The sequence below is a fragment of the Callorhinchus milii genome, unplaced genomic scaffold, assembly GCF_018977255.1.
Source record: "Callorhinchus milii isolate IMCB2004 unplaced genomic scaffold, IMCB_Cmil_1.0 Scaffold17, whole genome shotgun sequence".
Lineage (NCBI taxonomy): Eukaryota > Metazoa > Chordata > Chondrichthyes > Chimaeriformes > Callorhinchidae > Callorhinchus > Callorhinchus milii.
In genome coordinates, this window is record NW_024704758.1 from 8,987,846 (window position 1) to 9,012,079 (window position 24,234).

The 24,234-nt window shown below is 42.4% G+C and overlaps 1 protein-coding gene across 2 annotated transcripts in view; it reads right to left on the reverse strand.

Moving 5' to 3' along the window:
• The window catches only part of abtb2b (ankyrin repeat and BTB (POZ) domain containing 2b), an 87,705-nt gene that overhangs the window by 6,163 nt on the left and 57,308 nt on the right, over positions 1-24,234 (reverse strand). Inside the window, exons 3-18 of one of the 2 annotated variants that reach the window (XM_042341316.1) lie at positions 23,275-23,421; positions 18,293-18,500; positions 15,395-15,547; positions 14,714-14,879; positions 13,175-13,264; positions 12,923-13,024; positions 12,429-12,525; positions 11,931-12,066; positions 10,939-11,165; positions 10,301-10,479; positions 9,768-9,873; positions 9,380-9,482; positions 8,602-8,692; positions 7,813-7,881; positions 7,490-7,603; positions 6,199-6,390 (exon numbers count right to left, since the gene is read on the reverse strand). In XM_042341316.1, coding sequence (XP_042197250.1) covers positions 6,199-6,390; positions 7,490-7,603; positions 7,813-7,881; positions 8,602-8,692; positions 9,380-9,482; positions 9,768-9,873; positions 10,301-10,479; positions 10,939-11,165; positions 11,931-12,066; positions 12,429-12,525; positions 12,923-13,024; positions 13,175-13,264; positions 14,714-14,879; positions 15,395-15,547; positions 18,293-18,500; positions 23,275-23,421 — 2,180 coding nt within the window. Of the gene's footprint in view, positions 1-523; positions 6,391-7,489; positions 7,604-7,812; positions 7,882-8,601; positions 8,693-9,379; positions 9,483-9,767; positions 9,874-10,300; positions 10,480-10,938; positions 11,166-11,930; positions 12,067-12,428; positions 12,526-12,922; positions 13,025-13,174; positions 13,265-14,713; positions 14,880-15,394; positions 15,548-18,292; positions 18,501-23,274; positions 23,422-24,234 lie in introns of those variants that run through there. The other variant, XM_007887629.2, reaches the window with a different exon arrangement.

The window sequence follows — 24,234 nt, forward strand, 5'->3', positions numbered from 1 at the left end:
GCTGTATTAAAAAAGATTGTTGCTAATTTGCGACGTCAGATAAACAGCCAGCAGAGCGGCTACTACCCGGTCATCACCTTCTCCCAGGTCACCACCTTCACTACCTTCACTACCTGCTGCCCTGTGTCGCTAGTTATTAGTATTGGTGCCCAGTCTCTCACAGGTCTGTCGATCTGCACTGCTTCTAACCGCTATCCACAGTGACATCCCCACTGACAGTGACGTCAGGTAAACAGTCGGGAGGCCAGAAACTTCATTGTTTAGCAATTTTATAACGGATTTTTCTATTAGACCATCTTATCGCTATATGAATTCGTCGATGCGTCTCAAAGCGCTTCACAGAATATACTGCAAAGTGATTTGACTGTATTTTGTGGGCAAAATGTAAATGTGATAATTAGCACATTCAACGTTGCATTTTTCACACTTTTTAAAAAATCATAACTCAGTATTATTGATTTTACCATCACACCATGCCACACGGAAGCAATATACGTTTTATTAAAAAGGCAATGCTACCAAAGAAAGTGGAACATTAGTTTAATAGGAGTGAGTATGTGTATACATACAGGGTGATAAAAAGCATAGCAACACTTACAGATATGATTATTACGGGATGTGTAGAAAGTTTCAGGTCAGATTGATAAATCGTTTGCAGCTGCATTGGAAGGTTTCGTGTCTGCAAACCTCAAAGGCCTCACCCCCTGTTGATGGGTTGTTGCTTTCAGTGTCAATTGGCAGTATGGGATGTTCAGTTTTTTTTGTTAATGTTCACATTAATGAACATAGAAAGTGGCTGTGTTTCACCTCACAGTGTCTATACGCTGCTGTAGCATGTGTTGGGTTGCAATTTATTTTGGCATTTTGCTCTGATGCTTTTCTTCAAAACATACAATGGCAGCTTTCAGAAATTGCAAGTTTAATCATTTTACAGTAATCACAAATTGGCAAAATGGAACTCGCAATTAACGTTTCCAACCTTGTTTGGCAATATCGCAAACTAGACACATTGTCTGTGACACATTCTCTTCCACCCTCGAAGCTATCCTGACAATCCCTGAATGTGTTCTGTCACATAGTTTATGGCAATGTGCTGAGGTTTGTGCTGTGGAATTTGATATTCAAAGAATCCTGAATTGAGAAACTGAAGTTTGAGGCTGCTGAATTAAACAAAAGCAAATGATGTATTTTTTAAATTTTAAATGGAAGGCTATATCAAATCAATGTTTTTTAAAATATATACAAAAACCATGCTGGGATCTTGTCCCAACTGTGAGGCTTTGTGGTGCACTCACTGCCTTCTATTTTGGTCAAATGGCCCTTTTGAATGTAATTGCTTGCCACTAAGGCATGACATAATGTAACGCCTATTTTGGGAGCATATGTCATGTTTTTGTATTTAATTACAGATTGTAGTTGGCAACCGAATCACTTTCGATGCAGTAATTTTCAGCCTTTGGGCAGAGTGTGTGTGAAGCAGATGCTTAAGAGCAATACGTCGAAAAACACAAACCAGAATTTCTCACAGTCGGGGAGGAGATTTATAGGTTTGTGATTTATTACCAGGGCAGTACACTAAGGAGGAAATCTGACTTTACACAGTGGAAGAGAAGTTTATTTGAAGGAATAGAAAATAAAACGAAGAATAAATTTGGTGCCATGACATTCTGTTAAAAATGGGTCTGCAGTACTACTCGATATTTATTTACAACCACTCCCTTCTGAGAAGTAGTGCATATAACCACTGAGGAATATTAAAACCAAATGTGTGTATGTGGACAGTGGTGCTGTGGTAAGTGGGTTTGGTGGTACAATGATGAAGCTTTGTGAGTTCTGTCCCAAACCCCCTCATGCACAGTGTTTTCCTCATCTTAACCATTGCTGGGGAGTGTGGGGAGAGAGAGAGGATGAAAAATCTGCTCCAACCAACACAGAAGCATTATAAAGTAGATACTATTATATTTTAAAAAGCTTCTTATAAGGACCGATGCTTGTGTAATTTATGGAACACTTTGAAGTACGTACTCAACAGGTTTGACCAAAACTAAATGGCGAGCGGTGACAGCAAACTACAGAATTTATTCCAGTTGTATGGGTCATTCATAACTTTATTTAACAAATAATTTCTGCATAGTGCTGCTGCCCGTAAGTATCCTCTGTAGAAACAAGTGCTGCTCGGATTGAATTTGTGGGCAACTGTGGAGCTGTTTACTCCACTTTCTATATTTGAACATTTATGCAGCTTTCATTTTGTTATTGATAATGTTATCGATTTGTTATTGTTGTGTTTTGTTTGATCGGACCTGGTTTTTTGTACACATTCCAAACAATCAGTAACTTTCCACAATTAAAACAATTACATGCGTGAAAACAAATTCGGAACCCACTATCAAATCTCTACACAATAGACCTGAACTAGAACTATTTCATATCCATTATTGTTCATTATTTACAAACTGCACAGCTCTATTCAACACATTAGTTTTGCTGTAGACATACTCAAATCAGGAGGGGAAAAAAAACAACAAAATGACCGCAATAATTTACAGAAGTAAATAGCAATGGTGCTTCTACGGAAAATGTCCCGCCAACAACGGAATTTCTGGAAGGAGGGAACTGGCTTTTACTTGAGCAAGTGAGCACGTAGTAACGGCTAAACTTTGCACCCATCGCTCCAGTCGTGCAACAGGGTTACAGTCAGACTGGTTTCCAAAAGAAAGGACACCTTTTCTGTAAAAGCTTTTCACTTGGCTTATTGGTTTCACTGACTATTTGGGGAGGAATTTTTTTCAATAAGAGTAGAAAGTTACGATGATGTAGAGTTACCTTATTCTCTACCCCCCGCCCCCCACCCCACTGCTAATGAGCCGGAGCAGTACAGATTGACTCACTCGCTCCTCAATGTGCCTCCATTCCCTGAAAGTAAACTCGCTTCAACTCTGTGCGTTCCCCCTGTTTTGCCTGACATTTCGGTAATCTTTTGATTCGTCCAAGACATTCCCGGGGAAAAAAAACTCAAGAGTCCACCCCTGCCTACCAACATAGGTGTACATCATCGTGAATCAAGTAATTCCCAAAGGATTTATGCGATGTGCGTTTGAAAACATTGGACAGTGCTAAAATAAGCCAAAATAACAGTACATTTTACAAAGTGGGGCAATTATACTAAGCAACATAAATATATCCTGAGACCTAGTAGTGAACTTGCGTTTCCTGGGTACCAGCTAACAACACAATACAAAATAGTAACTAATTAACTTCCAGCTTCCACACAACATCTGTCTGTACTCGCACTTCCCAGTATGGCTATCTTAAAGGATAACATACCGCATACATTTGCCCCCACTTGCATTCTTGACACTTACTGAAACTGACCTAACTGTACCTCAAATATGACCTTCAGACAACAGCCCCGAGTTGCTGAACCACAATCCATCTAAAGCTAAACTGGAGGATTACCAATGGGTCTCTATCCCATAGACTCCATGGGTCTGAAAATTACATCCCAAACTATCTCTACAACCTTGCCTCTTCATTCTCCTTTCCGTGCCCTTAATTCCCACATCTCTGTATCCCTCTGTTTCTGTTAGCTGTGCTTGACTGCTGTAATGGTGGTATACGGTATGAAAGACAGAGCAAATGAGGTAGTTATTGTACCAGTTACTGAAGAGGTGGTATTTGTTTTCGCTTGATGGTAAATGTACCAGGTTTGGTGGTTGTTAATGGAAAATCTCATTCTAAGTGCACGTAGCAAACATGGCAAATTTACAAAGGAGCAGAGAATAGACCCAAATGTTCCCAATTTCAGATCATTAATAATGCTGTGCCAATCCTGCGTCCTTCACAAGTGAGATTGTAACAATGGCATTCTTTGTCAGATTACTTACATAATATTCCAGTGTGCCTGAGTGTATCCAGACACCAAAAGCCACTGCTTTCTGACTTCCACGAGTGAAAATGAATGAACCAAGCTAAGAGGGTTATTCACTGTTTTTTTTAAAAATAATTTGAGCTTGCACCCATGGAACTGTACCTAGGCTGAGTCTGGATGCTTCCCTGCATGAGGGGCTCTATATAAATGCAAGTTGTTGTTGTTGGGAATTTGGGGGAAGATTGATTGAAAGATTTGTATTTGTATAAACTATAATTAGTAAAAAAAAGAGCATGCATGCACGCCATCCTCTGGGAGTAGGAATCACAGTGATAAAATATACGTTCTTATTCCACTTTTCTTATTAAGTTACTTGGCAACAAAGCACTTCATCTGTGGCATGTCATTTTACGACATTTGATGTTTTCCCTGTGTTATTGTCATGAATTCCACCCTTGCATCCTTAACGTTTTAAGTTTTGACATCAGCAGAACATCTCTTGAATTGAACAATCTAAATGAGGTTGTTGATTTAGTGATTTTTTTTTATTAATTGTCCTGGATCCAATACTCTGGTGGATGAACTTAATTCTGATGTGGTCGGAGCCAGAAGAAAGTGCAATTTGAACTGGGCCATTGTGCTGAACTCCAAGGTTTACGTGATTCCTGAAAATATAAAGTGGTCCCAGTGTTCAAACAAAGGAATCCTGCTGCTAGAGCCCAGAACACAAGGTCACAGCGGGTGTGCATTAAGTTGTCTTAAGAGGGAAATCCCAGCTTGTCAGTGCACTTGCCACAGAAATACCTCACTCTGCCTCCATCAAAGCCGTCTCCAAATCAACCGTCCCGAGCATTGCTGTCCTCTGCATTAAATCGTCAGCTTTAACAAAACAATTTTTAAAAAAAAACTTGGTTGCTTTTGACTACTGTTTCTACACATCTCCGTGTATATATAGGTACACACACAGTACTGAAGTCGCTTCACATAAATTACTGACTACTGTTTTTTTAAAAACCAACATGTTTGTGTTGTTTCGCATTGAGATAAAACACTAGTGTGCCTGGTGTGTGCTGAGCTGTTGGCACCTTCCCCTCATTGCAAACTGACTGACACCCAGAGATTACTCGGGAAGGGCAGGATATCACTGCCGTCAAACTGGGCAGCATGATTTCCAGTTTGGGATCGTTCTTGTTTATTCACTGAGCAAACCTCCTCCCCCCCCATTCCCCCACCTCGATTTATCAGTTGGCTCTGCCCATTCACACGGTTCTCAGTCTCTGACGGGTGATTGTCAGATGCAGGGAATGCTTTGCAAGGTCCTGGATCAAAGCAGCCAGCTTCCAACATTATCATCCGTTATCATCATTATTAATATAGTCACTCTAGGCTAAAAACAATTAATGTAGATGCAGTGAAATGCCTTTGATCCAGCCTGAATCTCCCATGTGTATCAGAGTTTTGATCCTTTGATTTTTTTTTACATTGATCATTGTGTTTTTGTGGTGCGGGGGAGAGGAGTGATAAGGAAAGGGAGGGTGATCTTACAGGCTACATGTATCCCAATAGATCAATACAATTTGAACTTTGTAAAAGTTCTAATCAAACAGTTTCACTTTTTGTCACTCTTAATAACCTTGCCTCTTTTTTAAACTGCAACAAAACAAGGAATGGGTTTATCTGGGAGGTTATAGACACCCTGTGCATTCCACCTGTCGGTTCAAGTGGATGATAAAGATCCCAGGACACTATTTGCACTTCTGGTGCGCTAGCCAGCAGTCATCCAGATAAACTGGTCGTTCAACACATGACTGTTTATGGGACCTTTCAGTGCAAAATAGCTGCCACGTTTGTCTTCAAAATCGGCATCTCCCTGTCTTCTTATACAACGCAACCTTACAAACAACACAATGCAAGTGTAAAAATGTTGTACCTTAGGGAGCCCCAGAAAGCCTGTAAATATGTAGAGGAAGGTTTATCCCATTTCAGTTGCCAGGGAGTTTGCATTGCTCCTGTCCTTTGTCGGCAGCGCTTTAGGTAAGAAAGTCATTGTGTGCATCAACACTTAATGTGGGGAGGGAGCAAAGGGGAATGTAAATTCATCAAGTGTGCATTACTGATAGCCTTCCGATTTGTCTAACCTCAAGTTCCATTCCAGCCATGAATCCCAGGCTAGATATTTACTACAGATACCATGATCACCTCTTTCTCGGTTAAAGTTACCAACAGCAACAAACAACAACCAGGTGGGAAATATAATTGGGAGAAGGGGTGTTCCTTAGCACTGTACACAATGCTGGCCCACTTCAGTTTGTGCTCAGCTTTCATACCCTGGATGTGATGTAGATTGAGCGCATTCTCTTGGCCAGTGCCACCTCCAGGTCATGCAGAGGCTCCAGGCCCTGCAGTTTGCTGTTTCGTCCATAGATCAGTTGCCTGAAGGACTCTTGGTCAAGAAGAGCACCCATGTTTTTCAGGAAATAGCTCTCGGTGTAGGAAAGAAGCTCCGTTGCATTGTGGATCTGTGAGGAAACCAAATCACATGGGGACCCAGTTAACTTACGGGACAGAAAAACCCAAACTTTTTAACTGCTTCCTTAGTGCAGTAATGATCTTCTGCTGCCTAAAGCTGCTCACTTTAGAATGCTCTATAAATGACAGAACATTTACCGAAGCTAAATATCTGGTGGCAGAGACATTACACATACTTGACTCTTTCTGTGGAAGCAATGCACAGTAACTGAAGCTTAACACGCTGGCTAGTGTCTTGTTCAAAATATCATAGAACTCACCATGTTTATCTGAACTGCCTTTGGTCTACCTAATATAGAATCTTATAGCAGCCATTGGAAACATAGCAGAATTTGATTCCTCTGATGGAGATTTTTATTGTTTCCTGTGGGACCATGCTGATTCCTCGACAGATTTTAAAGAGAACTCACTGTTAGATGTCTGACTGAGCTACTTCCAACACAACACTCGCTTTTTGAGAGCAAAAAAATGGAGGAGAATGTGTGTAACTTCTCATTAGCGTGTCCTATCTGTTTTATATCCAACAACTTGTAACATATATTGTTTTATTACTTTATCTTAAAAATGTCACTATAAAGGGACTATTAACTCATTCAATATAGTCTATTACAATAATTTTTGCATTTAATACTTACATTTGATATAGCACCTTATCACATCATTGAGATGTCTCAAAGCGCTTCACAGAAATATATTGTAAAGTTGATTCACTGTATATTTGTTGGGTGAAACGCAGCAGCCAATTGCACACAGCAGTGTCCCACAAACAGTCTTGGATTGGGGGGCCAATTTTTGGGGGGAGAAATTATTACTCTCAGAAAGCGATCTGCTAACTGACTAACAATCAGGTTCCTACTTGCTGCCAGTTAAACAGAGGCATATGGAGTAAGGCAACCTGCCTAAGGTTTCGCCCATAGGTTTATAGGGCACAGGCTATAGCTTCCTTTATGCTTTAGGGCGCTGGGGTGTGGATTGTTGGGCAGTCTCACTGCTGTTGTTATTGTAGATCTATTATACCTTGAAATTCGTCAATTGCAATATAAGGGGAATGTGGTGAGATTACAGTACGACTGGCTGTGGATGGCTTACCTTTGCGTAACGATAGATTGTGACCGAGTTCTCTAGGTTCATGACTTTGGTGCAGAGGAGCTCACAGTGCCTCTGCAGTGGTCCCAGCTGGAACATGCTGGCTGCAGACAGCAGCTGGAGACAAGAACAATGATGTCAAACAACATGGGAAAGAAATAATCAAGACTTCTGTATGTATTAGGAGAGGTTCTATGTTAACCCACGTGAGCACCTCAATGTAGAATACCGCAGCGATAAGGACTGAATCTCAGCTTTCATGGTCTTATGTAAAGGAAAATGTTGTGTCCCTGGTACATTTGTTATAGATAGCGAAAAAGCCTCACCTCCAGCACATCGGAAATGGACATGTTGATGGATTCTGTGTCACCGTTATACAAGTATTGCATCATCATCTAGAAGGAAACTGAGAGTCAGATCAGAATATCTTGAGAGAGACTATCTGTACCACAGTGCCGTGTAGAGGTACAAACTGTACTAAATGGGATAATATAATTATCCTTGCACTTGGTATTGCTCCGTTGATGTCAGGAGGACGTCTCAAAGCACTGCACAGGATTTACTGTAAAGTGTAGGAACAGCGACAGAAAAAGTGAACCCAGAACGATTCTTTCACATGCACCAAGGAAGCACGAATAAAAGGTTATAGATTCAGGGATATGCAGAGTAAATTCAAGACAGACCCAAGAAGCATTTCTTAACCCAGCAACTTATCACCAGCTGGAGCTTGTTAGAGGAAGGGTTGGCAGAGGCCAGCTCACAGGGAAGTTGGAGGAGTGAGTATTCAGAGGGTTTGAGATTAGATAGGCCAAACATCCTTCGATATCCAAACCTCGCGTGATCCAATCTCAATTAGAGATTTTGCCCACAAAATATACAGTCAATTTACTTTACAATACATTCTGTGGAAGCGCTTTGAGACGTCTTGAAGACGTGATAAGACGCTGTATCAAATGCAAGGATTATTACCAATATTAATTACACTTGCATATTCCCCAATCCAGAAAGGGCTGTGAAACAATTAGAGGAGGGGTGGTGGCACAGAGCCTCTCACCTCCTTGATGCAGTTTTAATGAAGGTCTCTTGTTTCCTGGGCAATTTGTGTGTACAAGTACCTGAAAGATGTGGTATTTAATCTCGCTGATCTCGATGCACTTGCACGGCTGGTTCTCTTGTGATGTCCTGTTGGTCAGCAGCATTTTAAACCTGGCGGGATTGAGACAAAATATACAACATCACACAAAGGCCATCACTGGATTTGTTCCCAGGTATCAGAAGGATTGAAAGGGATAAGAAGTAATTATCGTTGTGTAATTGCTTTACTACAGGTGTTGTTTACTCCCTGGTCTCAAGGTTGATACGCCAGTCTCCTGCTTCTCCCAGCTTCAGTACTCAGTACAGCCCAACTCACAACTGGTTCTTATTTTACTGTTTGTCTGTATTGTTTATAACTCTTTATTATGTAGCCGGTCTCCCTCTGCCTGTGAGCTACGGCATCAGAGGAGGTGGCGTTTATGAAAGAGAAAAGATTAGAATGAGGCTCACCTCTTTAACCCTCACTGATTCGTCCTCATACACATCACACCTAAACCAAGGCTATAAACAGGAGCTCATTAGTGAGTCACTCTCACGAGCACAAACAGTGACGTTGAAAAACGGACAACTTCACTCGCTGCCTTCCCCTGATCCACACTGTCTTCATCACAGGCCAGCCCACATGGGAGTCACTCCCACAATCACACACCGCACTCTTCTATTGCTTTCAGTCGGAGGTAGAATTAGGTTGGATGGGAAGTAAGCAGGTCAGAGAGGTAGGGAAGTGTCAAACTGTGAAGGGATTTGTAGAGGAAAGAGTAGGTGCGGTTTGTGCACCCAGTACCGTGTTGGTCGTACCTGTTTGAGGCAGTAACGAGCAGAAATTTATGAGCATAGAATGGTTTTCCCTCTACCAAGAAGGTCAAGTCCGACATGCCTTTGTTATTCAGAAAGTGAGGATCTAGAAATAAAAAAGGAGAAATATCAGTGACCTAAATAACCTGATAATGAAAATAATAATAATTACCATGTCGATGGGACTCTCAAGGCACTTCGCAGAATATACTGTAAAGTGGATTACTGTATTTTGTGAGCGAAACATGGTAGTCAATTGCACAAAATCTGGAGACGTTGCTGCTTATTGGACTTGGAGGATGGGAGCAAAGGAGAGAGGAATGTGCTCCCACAAAGTCAGGGGTTGGGGAGGGTAGGGATCAGTTGTGTTGTTCGTGGAATATTTACTTACCCAGTCGAGCAGGTGGTGTTCTCTTGACCTCAGAGATACTGGGACTGGGTCCGTTGCCATAGCAATATATAAAGATGGAGGCCAGCTGCTGATTGACTGTATCGTTCTTGAAAAGGAAAATCGGTTCAAGGTGAAAATCGTGGTTAGCCTTCCCTGTTCTCAAGGTCGTTGTTTTTTTAACCAGATTCAATTTCCAACTACCTCAAACATCACAAAAATCACAAGCCAACATCAGACCTTAACAAGAGAGTCACTGGAGCATTGTGTGATACGTGTTTGATGCGACGCAGCTGTGTTAAGAATTCACAATACGTTAACGACACCGATACTGAAGGAGCAAATCGAAAATGTTGAAGGAATTCTCCAGGATTCGATACCAGAAGAGTCTGATCTGAGATTTACAGGAATCATCTTGCTCAACTTAACATCAACCTGAACCATGAAGCAGGTGGAACATAAGCTGATGTTGCTGCTTCGCGGCAGTCACGGTGAGTCACATCATTAGAACTATATGATCCCAAGCTCCCTCTTACCTTGCTATTCTGGAGAATATCGAACAGCAGAGGTAGGCCCTCGTTGATCAGTTCTTCATTGTAATCTTCCTCTTTGATTGTACTAAACTCACGCAACAGGTACTGCATAACAGGGTATCTGCATTGGTGGTGTGAGGTCCTCAAAGACTCGATCCACACGTGCAGTTTCCAGGGGACACCTGCAGGAAAGGCCCAGATGGCAGAATTGAGGCCCACTGTAATAACACAGTACATATAATACTTACCCGGCCAGAAGTCTCAGAGCACTTTGCAGCAATTACAATAGGGAATGCATTTGTAGGCAATCGTGGCTGTCGTACACACAGGTCTCACAAACAGGCCTGGTGTGAATGACAAATTCAAGCGCCCCTGGACGCTCCCCCGCATGAAAGGCGCTATATAGATGCAAGTTGTTGCTGTCGTCGTCGTTAATCTGGAGGATTGGTGGCCGGGATATTGGGAGAAACTCCCTTCTCTTTACAAACCGTGTTATGGGACCTTTGCGTCCGCCTAAACAGTCTCACGAGAAGATTGGCACCTCTGCTGCCCCTTTCACTGTTGCTCGTAATGGAGCAATGTTTCAAAAGCAATCCGGTGGCGAAACCTCAAAGCATTTTAGATCGAGTCCAATCACTTACCGAGGCTTCTCAGTTCCATCGTGACATCAAGGTAGCCATGCTCAGCACTGTAATACATGGCTTCCTGTAAGGCCTTAGTCCTGGCTTTGCAGAGTTTAACCTGCCCTTCATTAATGCTGCCGATACTCGAGGTACTGCTTTCAACACCCTCTGCTAAGATCTCTTCCAGGGAAAGGACGTCACTCTTTGGGGCCTGGGGTGGTGTCAGCAACTTGCGCAGCACGTTCCTAGTTTGTGAGAAAATGTCACATCAAATGGTCAGAAGCACAGCAACAACAACTTGTGTGTATGTAGCGCCCCTCACGTGGGGTAGCGAAACCCAGAGCGCCGCAGCATTTGCTTGATTCAAACTCCAAGAATCACTTAACAGAATTCCCCCTGAAAAGAGGTGAAAATGTTGGTTTGACTGGTAAATTGTGTGTTTGGAATCTACCTGGTGTGCTTCAGTGTGAGACCAACCAACCCCACTTCATCACCTTTGCTGAGATCCTAATTTTTATACTTCAAACCATGACGGGCTTTACCTGGTGCTAATGGTTAAGACCGATAGCAAATATTGTCACTTTTACCTTAAAAACGCTCAGTCATATTACATCTGGCATTGCCTGCATTGTTTAAGGTGTTATCGCATAACCCTTTCCACTCCCATCACACTGCAGACTTGGTGGATGACTCTCAAAATAATAAGTGCCCCCAACTTGTTTCTCATTGTTTAAGTAAATACAGTGAAACTCTGATAACTCTTCACCTCCCCCCATGGGAAAAGCTCAAACGACCATGTATCAGAATTGACTAGTTCTCCAAAGCATAGCATCTCAAAAGTACAAAGCACTCGAATCGTTGGACTATTGAGCGAGTGACAGGTTATGTGGAGTCGACGACTTATCCTAAGGGCTGGTTGGCAGAGCTTCACTGTGGGTTTGTATATGCTGTATCAGGTTGTGCAGGGCCTGAGCTGAGCGAGGTCCACATTGAACCACTGGCTGCGTTACCTGTGGCCATGGGCAGCCGCGTGGCTGAAGCAATTCATGTCTTCGTGAAGAGCTGACGTCATTCCGTTGGTGTCGAGCATACTCAGCAAGGGGTCGGCACCTCGGCTCAGCAACAGACTCACCAGCTCATAGTTACCTGGCCAGGAGGGCAATGTTCAATATTAAACATCGCTCGAACAACGTTACAGCAACAACGCCACTGAGAGTAACATACGCACGAGCTCTGATTCACTTGCCGAGTGCTGATTCTCGCACCGATGCCACTTTCATTTTAATGATTCAGTCATAATAAATTTAACGTGCCTGCCATGAACAGGTTAATTGAATTAATTCATCGCCAACATTAAATTTGAAGTGGGTGCATCGGTAAGGAAAATATGCGTCACGTAGACTGAAGTTTTTGGTTTGCGGAAACATGTTCCGAGTTTCATCTGCCACCGGGCCATTTATACGGTTAAAACACCGAGTCCCGAGATGAATGGAGAGATGAGAGAATACCTGCGGCTGAGGCCAGCTGAAGAGGTGTCTCTCCACAGTTGTCTTCCCCAGAACTGATCAGGGCTCCTTCCACGTGGGCCCCGGCATCAAGGAGAAGCTGTGGGGCCAGGCCGAAGGGGGTCAAAGTGTTTTGTAGCATTTATATTGAAAAGGAAAGAGGAGAAAACAATTACGAGATACGAAAAAGAGATGAGAGTCAGAGCAAAACAGACAGCTTCTACTTCAAAGTCTTCTATTTCCTCGAGCTCCTGTTCCACTGATAGTTGCTCACTTCGTATTATTGTATCAATATCAAATCAATCCCACGTCACACTAGATCGAGTTGTTTTCGAGGAAACTGGCGCTGTTTGTATCGGAGTTAAGCTTATTAATCCCCATTCGTCGATGTGAACTTTATGAGAGATGATTTTAAATAAATTTCTGTTGACCAAAGAAAAGGAGGGGTGTGTGTGTCTGCCTCCGCTGGCTTTGCTCTGCTGTGACTGTTCTGTTACCTGAACGACCGGGATGTGTCCGTGCAACACGGAGAACGTGAGCGGGGTCCAATGCCTGCTGTCGGGGTGCACAGAGGGGCAACGCTGACTGCCGCTGGGAACCTGACGGGAGAGGAAGAAGAGATGGTCACGTACTCTCGTTGTATGATTATCCGTACAAGAACAACGCAAACTCTATTTCAGAACGATCCCAAGAGAGAGCCACTTCTGGACGATTTGCCGCGGTTTCCGATCAGAAATAAAGCAACTCACTGAGAGTTCCAGTCTTGCAGAGGCGTCAATCAGCATCTGGACCATGGCTTCATCTCCGGCAGCACAGGCGTACATCAGCGCCGTCATCCCCTGCACGACGCAGAGAGCGAGAGGGTGAGAGTGACAAAGGCTGAGCATTGATATGGCACACAGGGTGATGGCATTAGGGACTGTTTGTCAGCAGTGCGGGTTTGGGAGCAGGACAGGAATGGATTCTGGATGTGATTGAAGTACTACAAATTACACAGTCGACTCACTTTACAGTATATTCTGTGAAGCGCTTTGAGACGTCTTGAAGGCGTTATATCAAATGCAAGGATTATTATTATTAAAAGATGAAATTAAGAGCTCTTTTGATCTTTACTACTGTACTAACAGCAGCTACTGGGTGTTTTGTAACCTTTCTCCACACACTTACGCACCACATCTAAAAACCAGCCCCGTCCAATGACAATCAAAAACTTGCATTCATAAAACACCTTCCCAAAGTGCTTAACGAATATCACGGTGGGAAATGACAGATTTTAAGATGTCGAGTAAAGGCTCAGTCAAACAGAGATATCATTCAAGATGGTTTATTATTAAGGTTCTATTCGCTCATCTATTTGCCACACTGTGGCACAATCTCGGCATCAAAATGAATGCCTATAAACGGATGATAATTCAATATGATATTAGTCAAAACTGTTCCTGGGTCAATTGAATTGGTTGAGTTTGGAAAGCATACTAAAACTGGAGTGACCTTCATGCACATTCTGTTATTGGAATATGGGTGCAAACCCCAGGTGTGCGATGTGCAAAACTGTTTACGAGCGGAGAAATGACCAGATTAGGTTAAGGAGCTACAACAACACGCGGACAATAGGTGTCGGTGATTGTCTGTTACTTGCCGTTTGATTAATGACATTACATATTAATTTGTTTGTACTGATGCACTGTTTGTGCACACAGTATTAATTGTGTGCTATTGGACATCTGGTTACTGACAACTGAAGACGAGGGTTGAATGATATGAGTCTGCTTCCCGGTCTGCATCTGCAGAGAATAATTAAATCTTTGCAACCCATACGGTGCAGTCTCATGTCTGGCTTGCTCGCGCATCGGGTGGATAATAATAATGATAATAACTGTTATTAATAACTGTTAATAATAATAATGATATTAATGATATTAATGCTTAAATTTGTTATAGCGCCTTATCATGTCTTCAAGATGTCTCAAAGCACTTCACAGAATATACTGTAAAGTGAATTGACTGAATATATTTTGTGGACGAAACACAGCAGGGATTTGCACACAACAGTGTCCCAAAAACAAACGTGGATTGAATGACCAAATAATTGGGGGGGTAATTAAATTTTACTGCAGATGTTGACTGATCATTCAACGCACCTTTAAAAGTTTTCTTTGAAAGTGGAGACAGACACTTGGTTGTGATAGGAAGATAGTGTTCAATTGCACTTTGCTAAGCTTTTTGCCGAAAACATTATTTTTTAAATTAATGGCTGTAACATTGGTCCCCATATAAATAGGTTCTACCTGGTCATCCATGGTATTGACCCCATCCGGTCCTAAGAGCTCGATGGCCTGATTGACCAGGTCTGTCCTCCCACAGCTTAACATGCGGAACCCCAGGTCCTGCTGGAACTTGGCAGTGGCAGCCTTGGCGTCCAGCCTTCGAAATGAGCTGAAAGAGTCTTCCGTTCTGTGCAGAAGTAATACAGATGGTTTTAGGGGCAATCGCGAGAAGCAGCTCAATACATTTCGCTGCTTTTGTTGTCCATCACGATTTCAAAGCTCTGAGCTGTAACTGAGACTGAGCAGTGAACGTGAACACTCGTGCAAGTCTTTGTCACTCCTGCTCCAAAAGCCAGGGGTGACCCCAGCTTACAGTCAACCCTGCCCTTAGCTGGCGACCTTGTCTCCACTTAGTGGTGGCATCTTGGCGTTTCTCCATCCCATGGTGGAGTCACTGCAGTAGCACGAAACTCGTGTGGAATAGCTTGACAAATGGCTGTTTGGGTGATGATTCGGAGCGACATAAGTGGATCCGTACCCAAACCTCAGTAAAGCCCTTCAGAGGAGAAAATTGGAGAAGCAAAACAAAAAAGGGCTTAACCACCCACACCCTAAACACAGTGAAAATATACAAAGCGATGGCACCCCTTTGCCCTGTTTCATATGATTGAGTAGCTTTGCTGTTAGGAGTATTACACATACTTCAGCTGCCGTGGCTCACAGTCCAGCCCGGGTAGCAGTAAGCGAGCAGTCTGTCGCACATCATCACTGTCCACAGTGGAGCTCCGGCGGTGCTCAGCGTGAGTGACGGCCACCCTCATCCATTCCATTAGCGGAGGCAGCAGCATGAAGGGCCTGGTGGAAAGGGAACAAAACAGAGCAGATTATTTATTAAACAGGAGTGAAGCAGCCAATGTAACAATAGAGAAATCCCGCTGTGGGTTTGCGTTCTGCGTTCAATGGATTCTTAAAAAGGGCTCTGGTTTGACAGTATAGCAATAAAATCTTGTTTGCCTCAACACTGATGCACAGTGGGAAATATAATGTGTTTAAGTAGAATTTTCTACCTAAACTAATGAACGACACAAGAGTGAACTACCAGAAAACGCTCACAGTAATTAGCTTCATCTGTGTACAATCTTTCTATGTAACCTACAAAACAAGTCCGGCTGACAACTCAATCTTGATTTGGAGCGTGTCAATGATCGTCTATTTACACAGAGGGTGGAATATTTTTTCCATTCACTACAATCGGGGAGGAAATTCCACCCATGGTTTCCCAATGTTTCTATTGAAGGCATTTCCAAAAAACTTTTTTTTTTTTTAAACAGGGATTCTGCAACCAGTTCTCTGAATATAAACCAATAAGTTCTGCTTTTGATCACCCTTTCCTCTCTCTGTCACCATACACTTCTAATGGGTTAATTATTACTCTGAAGGTAATCACTGGGTTGCGAAAATATGGGATGCCCCAGAAAGCTGCAGAATTAATTTGGATGTTTAAATGGCAGATAGATAGCGGTTAGTAAATAACAACAATAGCTTGATATAGAAGCCTCTCACTCAAAGTGCTTAATAGCATGACGGAGGGATTGAGGGAGAGTGTTCCAGAGTTTTAGGAAGTTGAGGCTGAAAGTGCGGCCGCTGATGGTAGAACAGAAGGCGTGAGGGATGAGCAGGAATATTTATTATTAAATTAGTAGAAGTATTAAGCGATGTGGAGAAAGGTGGGGAGCTGCGATTAAAGGATCTGCCGTGACCTCAATGGCTGAACAGGCTCACAGCCGTTGTCACTAGCGAGGCCCTGTAAACACACAATGAATTGAACACAATGACACTTTCGTCCAAAGGTATCGTATCCCACTCTAAATCTGCCTGTGGAAAGAGTTCAGCAAATGAATTCAAGGGGACAAGTGGAAGCCATGCTTCAGTCTGTGGTGCATTAGCTGGTTTCCTGAGCAGATACGAGAGGGTTCTGCACAATGTACAGGATTCCTCATTGCTGCTCAGCAAACCGGCTGTGAGCTGATGGATTTTAGGGTCCTTGGTCTCCAAATATTACAGGAAAAGTTCCGGTCAGATGCAATTCCCGTTGAAGCACACAGTCGCATCCTTGATGGATGTTTCAAGCAGCACAACTGGTTTCTCTGGGGTGGGAATGTGGCTGAATCTCCACCAACAATTCCAATCCTTATCCGCAATCCTGTGCCTGGATCAGGAATTCTGCGGGGCTGAATGTAAAAAGGAGCCTCTTCTCACTAATTGAATCTCGTCCAATTCAAATGGATCCTACTGCACCTAAACCTACAATAAAAAAAAATGTTTCTGCAAAATAGGCGGGGAGGTGGGGGAGGGAAAGGAAGCTTAAATGATGACAGCAACTGGTTTGTTTCTCAAACTTTAACTACGCCTTCTGGCCTCCAAGGGTTTGCAGGATCCTGGTAGAGTCTCTGTCTCATTTTCTTCACAATATCACCAGGAAATTGATGTAGCCAAGTGTGCTGTTTATTACCATCCGCTGTTTGTGTTGCTCTATCACTAATGCAGACTCGATTGTTTTCTATATTTAGTGCAGAATTCTCGTAAAAGTTCCAAGTGGGTTTTCCCAGGAAGGGATGAGGTTTACCAAATGACACTGTTATTCAGGGATTTTGTTTTGATATCAAAAGAAAGAACTTGCTTTTTCCTTACCGCGCCTTATCATGTCACAAACTCTCATCACGCTTGCTTCACAGGTAATTATCGTCGAAGGCAATGACTGTTCTTATAGACAAATGCAGCACTCACTTATGTCTTACAATTCCAGAGCAAAGCAGAACATTGTGATTGGCAAAACTTTCCTGCTACTCAATCTTTCCTGTGAAGCAAACACTGTGAAGGAGGATTTAATGTTGCCTGAGGGAATGTCCTTTGGATGAACTTATTACAGCTTTTCCAGGAGATATGATACAAGTACTAGATATAAAATGTTGAGAGGAATGTAGAACACAAGTCCTTTCTTTCTTCAACCATAGAACGCAAATAGAAGCCTATAAAATTAACAACTTCACATGCATATGAGATTAGAGGTATGTTTCCCCCACAGAGCTGTGGGTATATGGCCTAATTCTCTAACTAATGCAGGGAACTGTGCTTGAGTATATCAATTACCACTTTTGAAAAAGTTTAAAACCGAGTTTTTTTGATGAAAAGAGCAAACAGAGATAATCGATCGTTGGCAAGATTAAATTGTGGCACTACATCAGACAACAACATTATTGTATTATTGCCTTTAATAATAACACTCATCAGGACTTGGAATCACATAGTCTAATATGATACTGCCAGTTGCAGACAGCAATGTACCATGGAGTGAGTCACCAATTTTATTTGGGAGATTTTTGGCCAGGATACCAGGAGAAACTCCCTTCTCTTTTCGAACAGTGCCATTGGATCTTTAATATCCACCTGAACAGGCAGATGGGACCTCAGTTTAACATCTCATCCAAAGTACGGAATCTCCAATAATGCAACAACCCCCACCCCTCCCCAGCACTGCATTGGAATGTGACTAAGAGGATGGAAGGTTAAAGTCAGGAATAGATGACACGTGAACGGTACCTTTCGTTGTTGAGGGATACTCGCGGTGGGTCCAGGTTGGGATTCTCCATCGATTCCATCTGCGGGCAGCGGAGAAAGTAGTAGAGGGTGTGGAGGGCGTCTGGGGACCATGTGACCGGCTGCTGCCTGCCATGGCGGCAGGGACTCATTCCTGGTGGCAGCGTATTCGAGCACTGCAGGTGGTGCATCGCCCGTGACACCAGATCACCTGCATAGGCAACAAAACCAAACCGCCGCAGCACAATTCATTTTTATTCACGTCCATCTGATTTACGGCAGGAACGTAACTTATTTTGCTCACAAAGCTCAAAACTTTGCGGTCAGGCGCTATATCAAATGCAAGGATTATTACTATTTGCGTTCAGATCGTATCTGCTCTTCAATAACGACACATTTCCGAATTAGCACATACACTAGGTAATAATAATAACAATAAAAATAATAATAATCCTTGAATTTGATCTAGCGCCTTATTACGTCTCGTTAAGACATCTCAAATCCCATCACAGAATATATGTGTAAAGGGGAAAAAACGTAGACTTTTTTTTTAGGAACAGGTCGACTTCTTGCAGCATTTTTGCCAATGAAATTCTTGCAAGTAATGTTTTAAACTGTGGTGTAATTTTGACTGAATGTATCTGGATGAGAATTGTTCAATTATTCTATTCCGCAGACTTGTAATGGGATGTAATGAAAGACCGAGCAGCACATTTCTGTAACTAATAGAAATATGAGCCACATGCACAAATTCATACTCAGCTTCTTCCAGTTACCTGAAATAAATGGAATGGATCTAAGTACCTGTTGCGTCTGATATATTAGGTAATCTGATATTTCAATGTTATTTTTATCTCCAGTTTCTCATACACACACACACACAGGCATGGATATCCTCCCAATGCACGCAACAAAGATCACCATATAATCTGCGACCATCTGATTGTGAGCCTTACAGCTGGTGACGAAAAGAAAAGCGAAGGTTCCCTAAATTTGCTAAAATAACTCTTGAGTGGTGAAAGTCACACTGGCTGGCACAGATTTCCAATTCATGCCCAAACCCCATAGGCAGAGTACAGTACAGGCAGAGTGTGAATAAGAATGGGAAACAATGGTTGTCAGATACGAATGGATTAAGGAAATTAAATGTGGTTCAGGTACTGGCGGAGCTAACAGCTTCAGGTAACAGCTTCTGTACAAACTTGTATCCAAACACTGGGCCAATGTGATTTTTACTCGCAGCCTGAATCCAAGTGTGTTTAATAGTCTTTGTGTCGGAACTGAGATCCAAGAGACGTGTGGCTTCTGAGTTTCAGCTCCTTCCAGCTGGAGGAGACCAGAGCTATTTTACAGACAAATGGCCCAGAGTTTTGTATCGTTCTTTTCTGGCAACTGAAAGTGGCACATTAAGGACAAAGGAAGTGAGGTTCATCCCAGCAGTAACGCAGACGGCAGTAACAGTCTAGGTGTCAACTGAGCATTTTCATCTGTTCGTAAGTTTAAATTAACCAAATCAATGGATCATTTACACTAGCGCAATAAAACATTAGTTCAGTCAATTACTGTGGATGGATTAACCTCAAATTGCAAATTCGGAGCAGTTTGATGGCATTCTCCACTGAAGTCGGAGTAATTTATGCAAGTGGACTGAAATCTTGGTAATGGGTATAAATAGCTCTGAGCAGACTAATTGAAAGGAATGTGTGTATCATTGTGATGTATGTGAATGCATCCTGTACTAAGGGTCTATCAGCACCAAATGATCACACAGTAATTTTCTGTGAAGTGTTTCTATTAGGATTTCCAAGCATGTAATGAAAGGATTGCTCCTGATAATAGTAGAATATCCAATATACACAGACCCATCTCATTCCTGTTATTACAACACTAATAATAATCCTTGCATTTGATATAGCACCTTATCACATTGTTGAGACGTCTCAAAGTGCTTCACAGAAAATACTGTAAAGTGGATTGACTCTAATTTGTGGACGAAACGTGGCAGCCAATTGCATACAGCAGCGTCCCACAGACAGTCATGGATTGAGTGACCAATTATTTTTGAAGAAGGGATTATTACCCCAGGAAAATGATCCGTCAATCGACTAACAACTTACTACTAGGTAAACAGAGGCGTGTGGAGAAACAAGACTTGCCTAAGTTTTCGCCCAGGAATCGAACCTGATACTGATCGGTGCATGAAAAAAAACTAATTTCGAGGATTTTTCCCCATACTGGTGCCCAATTAATATGCACAATAAACCCGTTGATCATAGTCGATACATATCCTCTAGGTTGTGTGTATTTTTACAGAGAATTATATATACTGAACAGCACTGAACCAGGCCATTCAGCCCAATTATACCATCCTTGTGTTTATATTCCCTACCCATCTTAATTCTCTCTCCCTATCCTTTTCCCACATCCTTCTATATTCCCTTCTTCCTCATGAAAGGGTTCCCTTCTCCCTCGTGTGTGAATTCATTAGCATTAATTGACAAATGTAAAATGTCTCAGTGACAGCTTTCTTCTGTTGTAAAGTCTCTTGCTCCAGCCTTGGGGCTATGCTGCAGGCAATGGCAATGTGATAGCATAATGCCGTGTTCTGCCATCTTTCCTGCAAGGTTGAATTTTATGGTTTTATTTTAACTTTGGATTCCAGTATCGGAGACAATTCAGATAGAAAACCAGCTATCGTGTACCTGGATTGCATATCAACGCAGGAAATCTCTGAACTGTCATTGTGGTTTTGGTTTGGGTGGGAGGGGGAAATTAGAGTTCACAGTTCTGATTATTTCTAGAGAGTTGCCTTTGGGGTCAAGCAGAAAAAAAAATGTGCGAACTTTACAGTACTGCAAGTGTGCTCAGTAACGTTTCTCCATTAGTGAGCGTGTGGTTCTGTGTGTGTGTGTGTGTGTGTGTGTGTGTGTCCGTGTGAGCGTGTGTATGTGTTGGCGGGTTATCAAGAGAACGTACTTTGAAAGGGGCAGCTGTGTTGAAGGAGGAGGCAAGCCTGTGGCTGGGAATAACTTTCATTACCAAATATTTCTCCTTTTTAATTTAAAGCCATATGAATAAGGCATCTCTCCCCAGTCAGCGCTTCCTTTGGTGGCACAGCAGGTTTAATCTCGGACATGGTCTAGCACTGTGCCATTCTCTGCTGCCATTTGTAACCGTGCCTGTGTAGGCTGGGCCGAGGAATCTTGTCTTTTTAAAAGAAACGCCTTCAACCCTAAACCTGTACAGTGATTCCATTCATGGGACTGGGCAATTCTGGAAATCCTGCCTTGTGCCAATACATCGAAGCAAAAAACAAGTGTAATAAGCTGTAGCTTCTCACAGCTCTTTAAGTTGTAGAAATATCTGTCTTTCTAGCCAAGAATACCACAGCCAATTGATTCTAAAAAAAACAGTTACTATAATTAAGCGTCTGACTGGAATCTAAATGTCAGACAAACATTTGGAAGGCATACATTCTCTACTTTTTGTATATGTGTGTGTGGCTGTATCTTTTTAATAAACAGCTTCATAAATATAAACCTTCCAAGTCCGACAAACGTATTCATGAAAGAGTATTACAGACAATCTCTTGTGCTACTGGAGGAAGAGTGAGTGTGAAAAAAAATATCCCGAAAGTAAATGAGGAGACTTCCGGACTCCAGCCAAATTGATGGCTGCAGAGATATTTCAAAAACCGGTGCTAATGTGAACACACAGGCCAAAGCCACAGGCCACGGTGAAACATGGGAATCTGCTCACACTGACACAGGGAATGCTTTGAAACACATCCAGATAGATGGTGAACTCCACTGGGGGAACTGGCACTAACTCAGCCAAATGCCCTCCTTCTGTGCTCTAACCATTCCATGGTATAGGTCGTATTAAGACTAAGGTTCCCCGTCAACCTAAAAGCGCTCACTCGCTCTTGTCCTGTGAAGCCTTTATTTTCCACATCTTCAATCCATTCTATACTACTCTAAGACACTGTTATAATAATAATAATAATAATAATCCTTGCATTTGATATAGCGCTTTTCACGTCGGGAGGACGTCCCAAAGCGCTTCACAGAATATACTGTAAAGTGAATTGACTGTATATTTGTGGGCGAACGCGGCAGCCAATTGCGCACAGCAATGTCCCACAAACAGTCGTAGATTGAAAATGACCAATTTATTATTGTTTTTGGGGTTTTTGGAGGGATTATTATTAGGCATGTGGAGTAAGGAAACTTGCCCAAGGTTTCGCCCTGCCTGGAATTGAACCCAGGTGTCTTGCTTGCAAAGCAAGTGCTCTAACCACTGAGCTACAGGACTCCAAATCAATTAGAGTTGTGAATTGGTGAAGGGTAACATGAGATTTCTTCAATTGGTTTTGAACTATTAGACTGGATTTTTGCCAGGTTTAAAGCTTAGAAGAACATAAGTGGATTAGCAGAAATAGGTGTGATGGGAAGAAGAAGAAGATCCCACTGTTCTTGGCCACCACAAGCTGCAAGGGCGATTAACTTAGAAGCATTCACTTACAATTAATAAGGCTAACTTAACTCAGGTTACAAGCTGAAGGCACGTTTCATGATACTCATACTTATTCAACTAATGATTACCTTGCCCACTGAGGCTTTAGCTTGGAAGGCTGATGACTTGTCTTCATGGCCTCATTGATGAGCCAGACAGGGTGGCACACCATCTATAATGCCTCAGATAACTGCAGGAATGCCGGATCCCAAAGCCAATAAATCTCCAGGACCAATCCCCCAACTTTTTCCGTCTCCCCACAGCAAGAAGAGGGAATTTTTTTTAGACATAGCATTCATGTTAATGATCCTGAAAGGGTGATGGACAGAGTGGAGACGTGTACGGATTCAAACCCAGAATCTTCTGTTCCCTAGTTCAGATCAATTAACTGAGCTATCTGGGACGCTTGTTACAACAAACATTTTGAGACTAGAAAAGTAGGGAAGACATGAAGCAAATGGTTAACTCACTCAATTCAGAAATGCTGCCGACACAGGTTGCTAGTAAAGACTGTTCCAGGGTTCGCAGCTCCAGTTGAGCGTAAGCGTCAGCACGGCCATCCTTGCTTGACAATCCATCATTGTATAAACTGAAGTGAGCGGGCAGAGAAAGCACACCTGTAGAAGAGGAAGAGGTATCAATGACAGTTCAGTGTCCGCTGCTCAAATGCGTTCCAATTCATATTCCTTTGTGACTTTCAAATACCCTTTTATAACCTTTCAACAACTAGACACATTATCTGCTGTTAAAGGCACTCTTGTCTTTGCCACTTCCTATGGATGGCAAGACATTCCAAATATTTTGTCTAGTGTGTTGGTTGACTACACTGATCTTCTTGTGGACTGTGGGACTTGCTCGCAACAGGAGCTTCCTGCTCACAGTCAGCCCTATGCATTAAGCCTAAAAGCACCAACTACTGCATTTATTATTCAAAGTAACAAGGCATAATGTGCTTGCTTCTTACTTTTCGCAAAGCTGAGGAAAGTTTAAGTTTTCATTTAACGATAAAGTGAAATTTTACTTTATTCCTATGACTATCCTCAAATATTATGAAATGTCGTCATTGTCTTGGAGCTCATTTGTCAGTTTGTATTAATGGTTGTGTCTCTTTTCTGGAAGAGTGCCTCATGAGACCGCAAATTCCCCTGTTCATTCATAATACCTCTTGCACAAATTATCTGAACTCACAATGATACATGTGTAGTAGAAATGTTGCCGCAAAGGTTTTGACACAGCGTGGGTTCTCATAGCTGGAAGGGACAAAATGAGAGGGGACATTGCTGAAATGGATCGAAAATCGGATGAATCATAGGAAGGTAGTGGTACATGGTGCTGCATTGCATGGAATGAGACAATTAGTCGGCTGCCTCAGGGTTGACACTATTTACATCATACATAAACAATGTGTAAGTGGGGCCAGAAAGAAACTT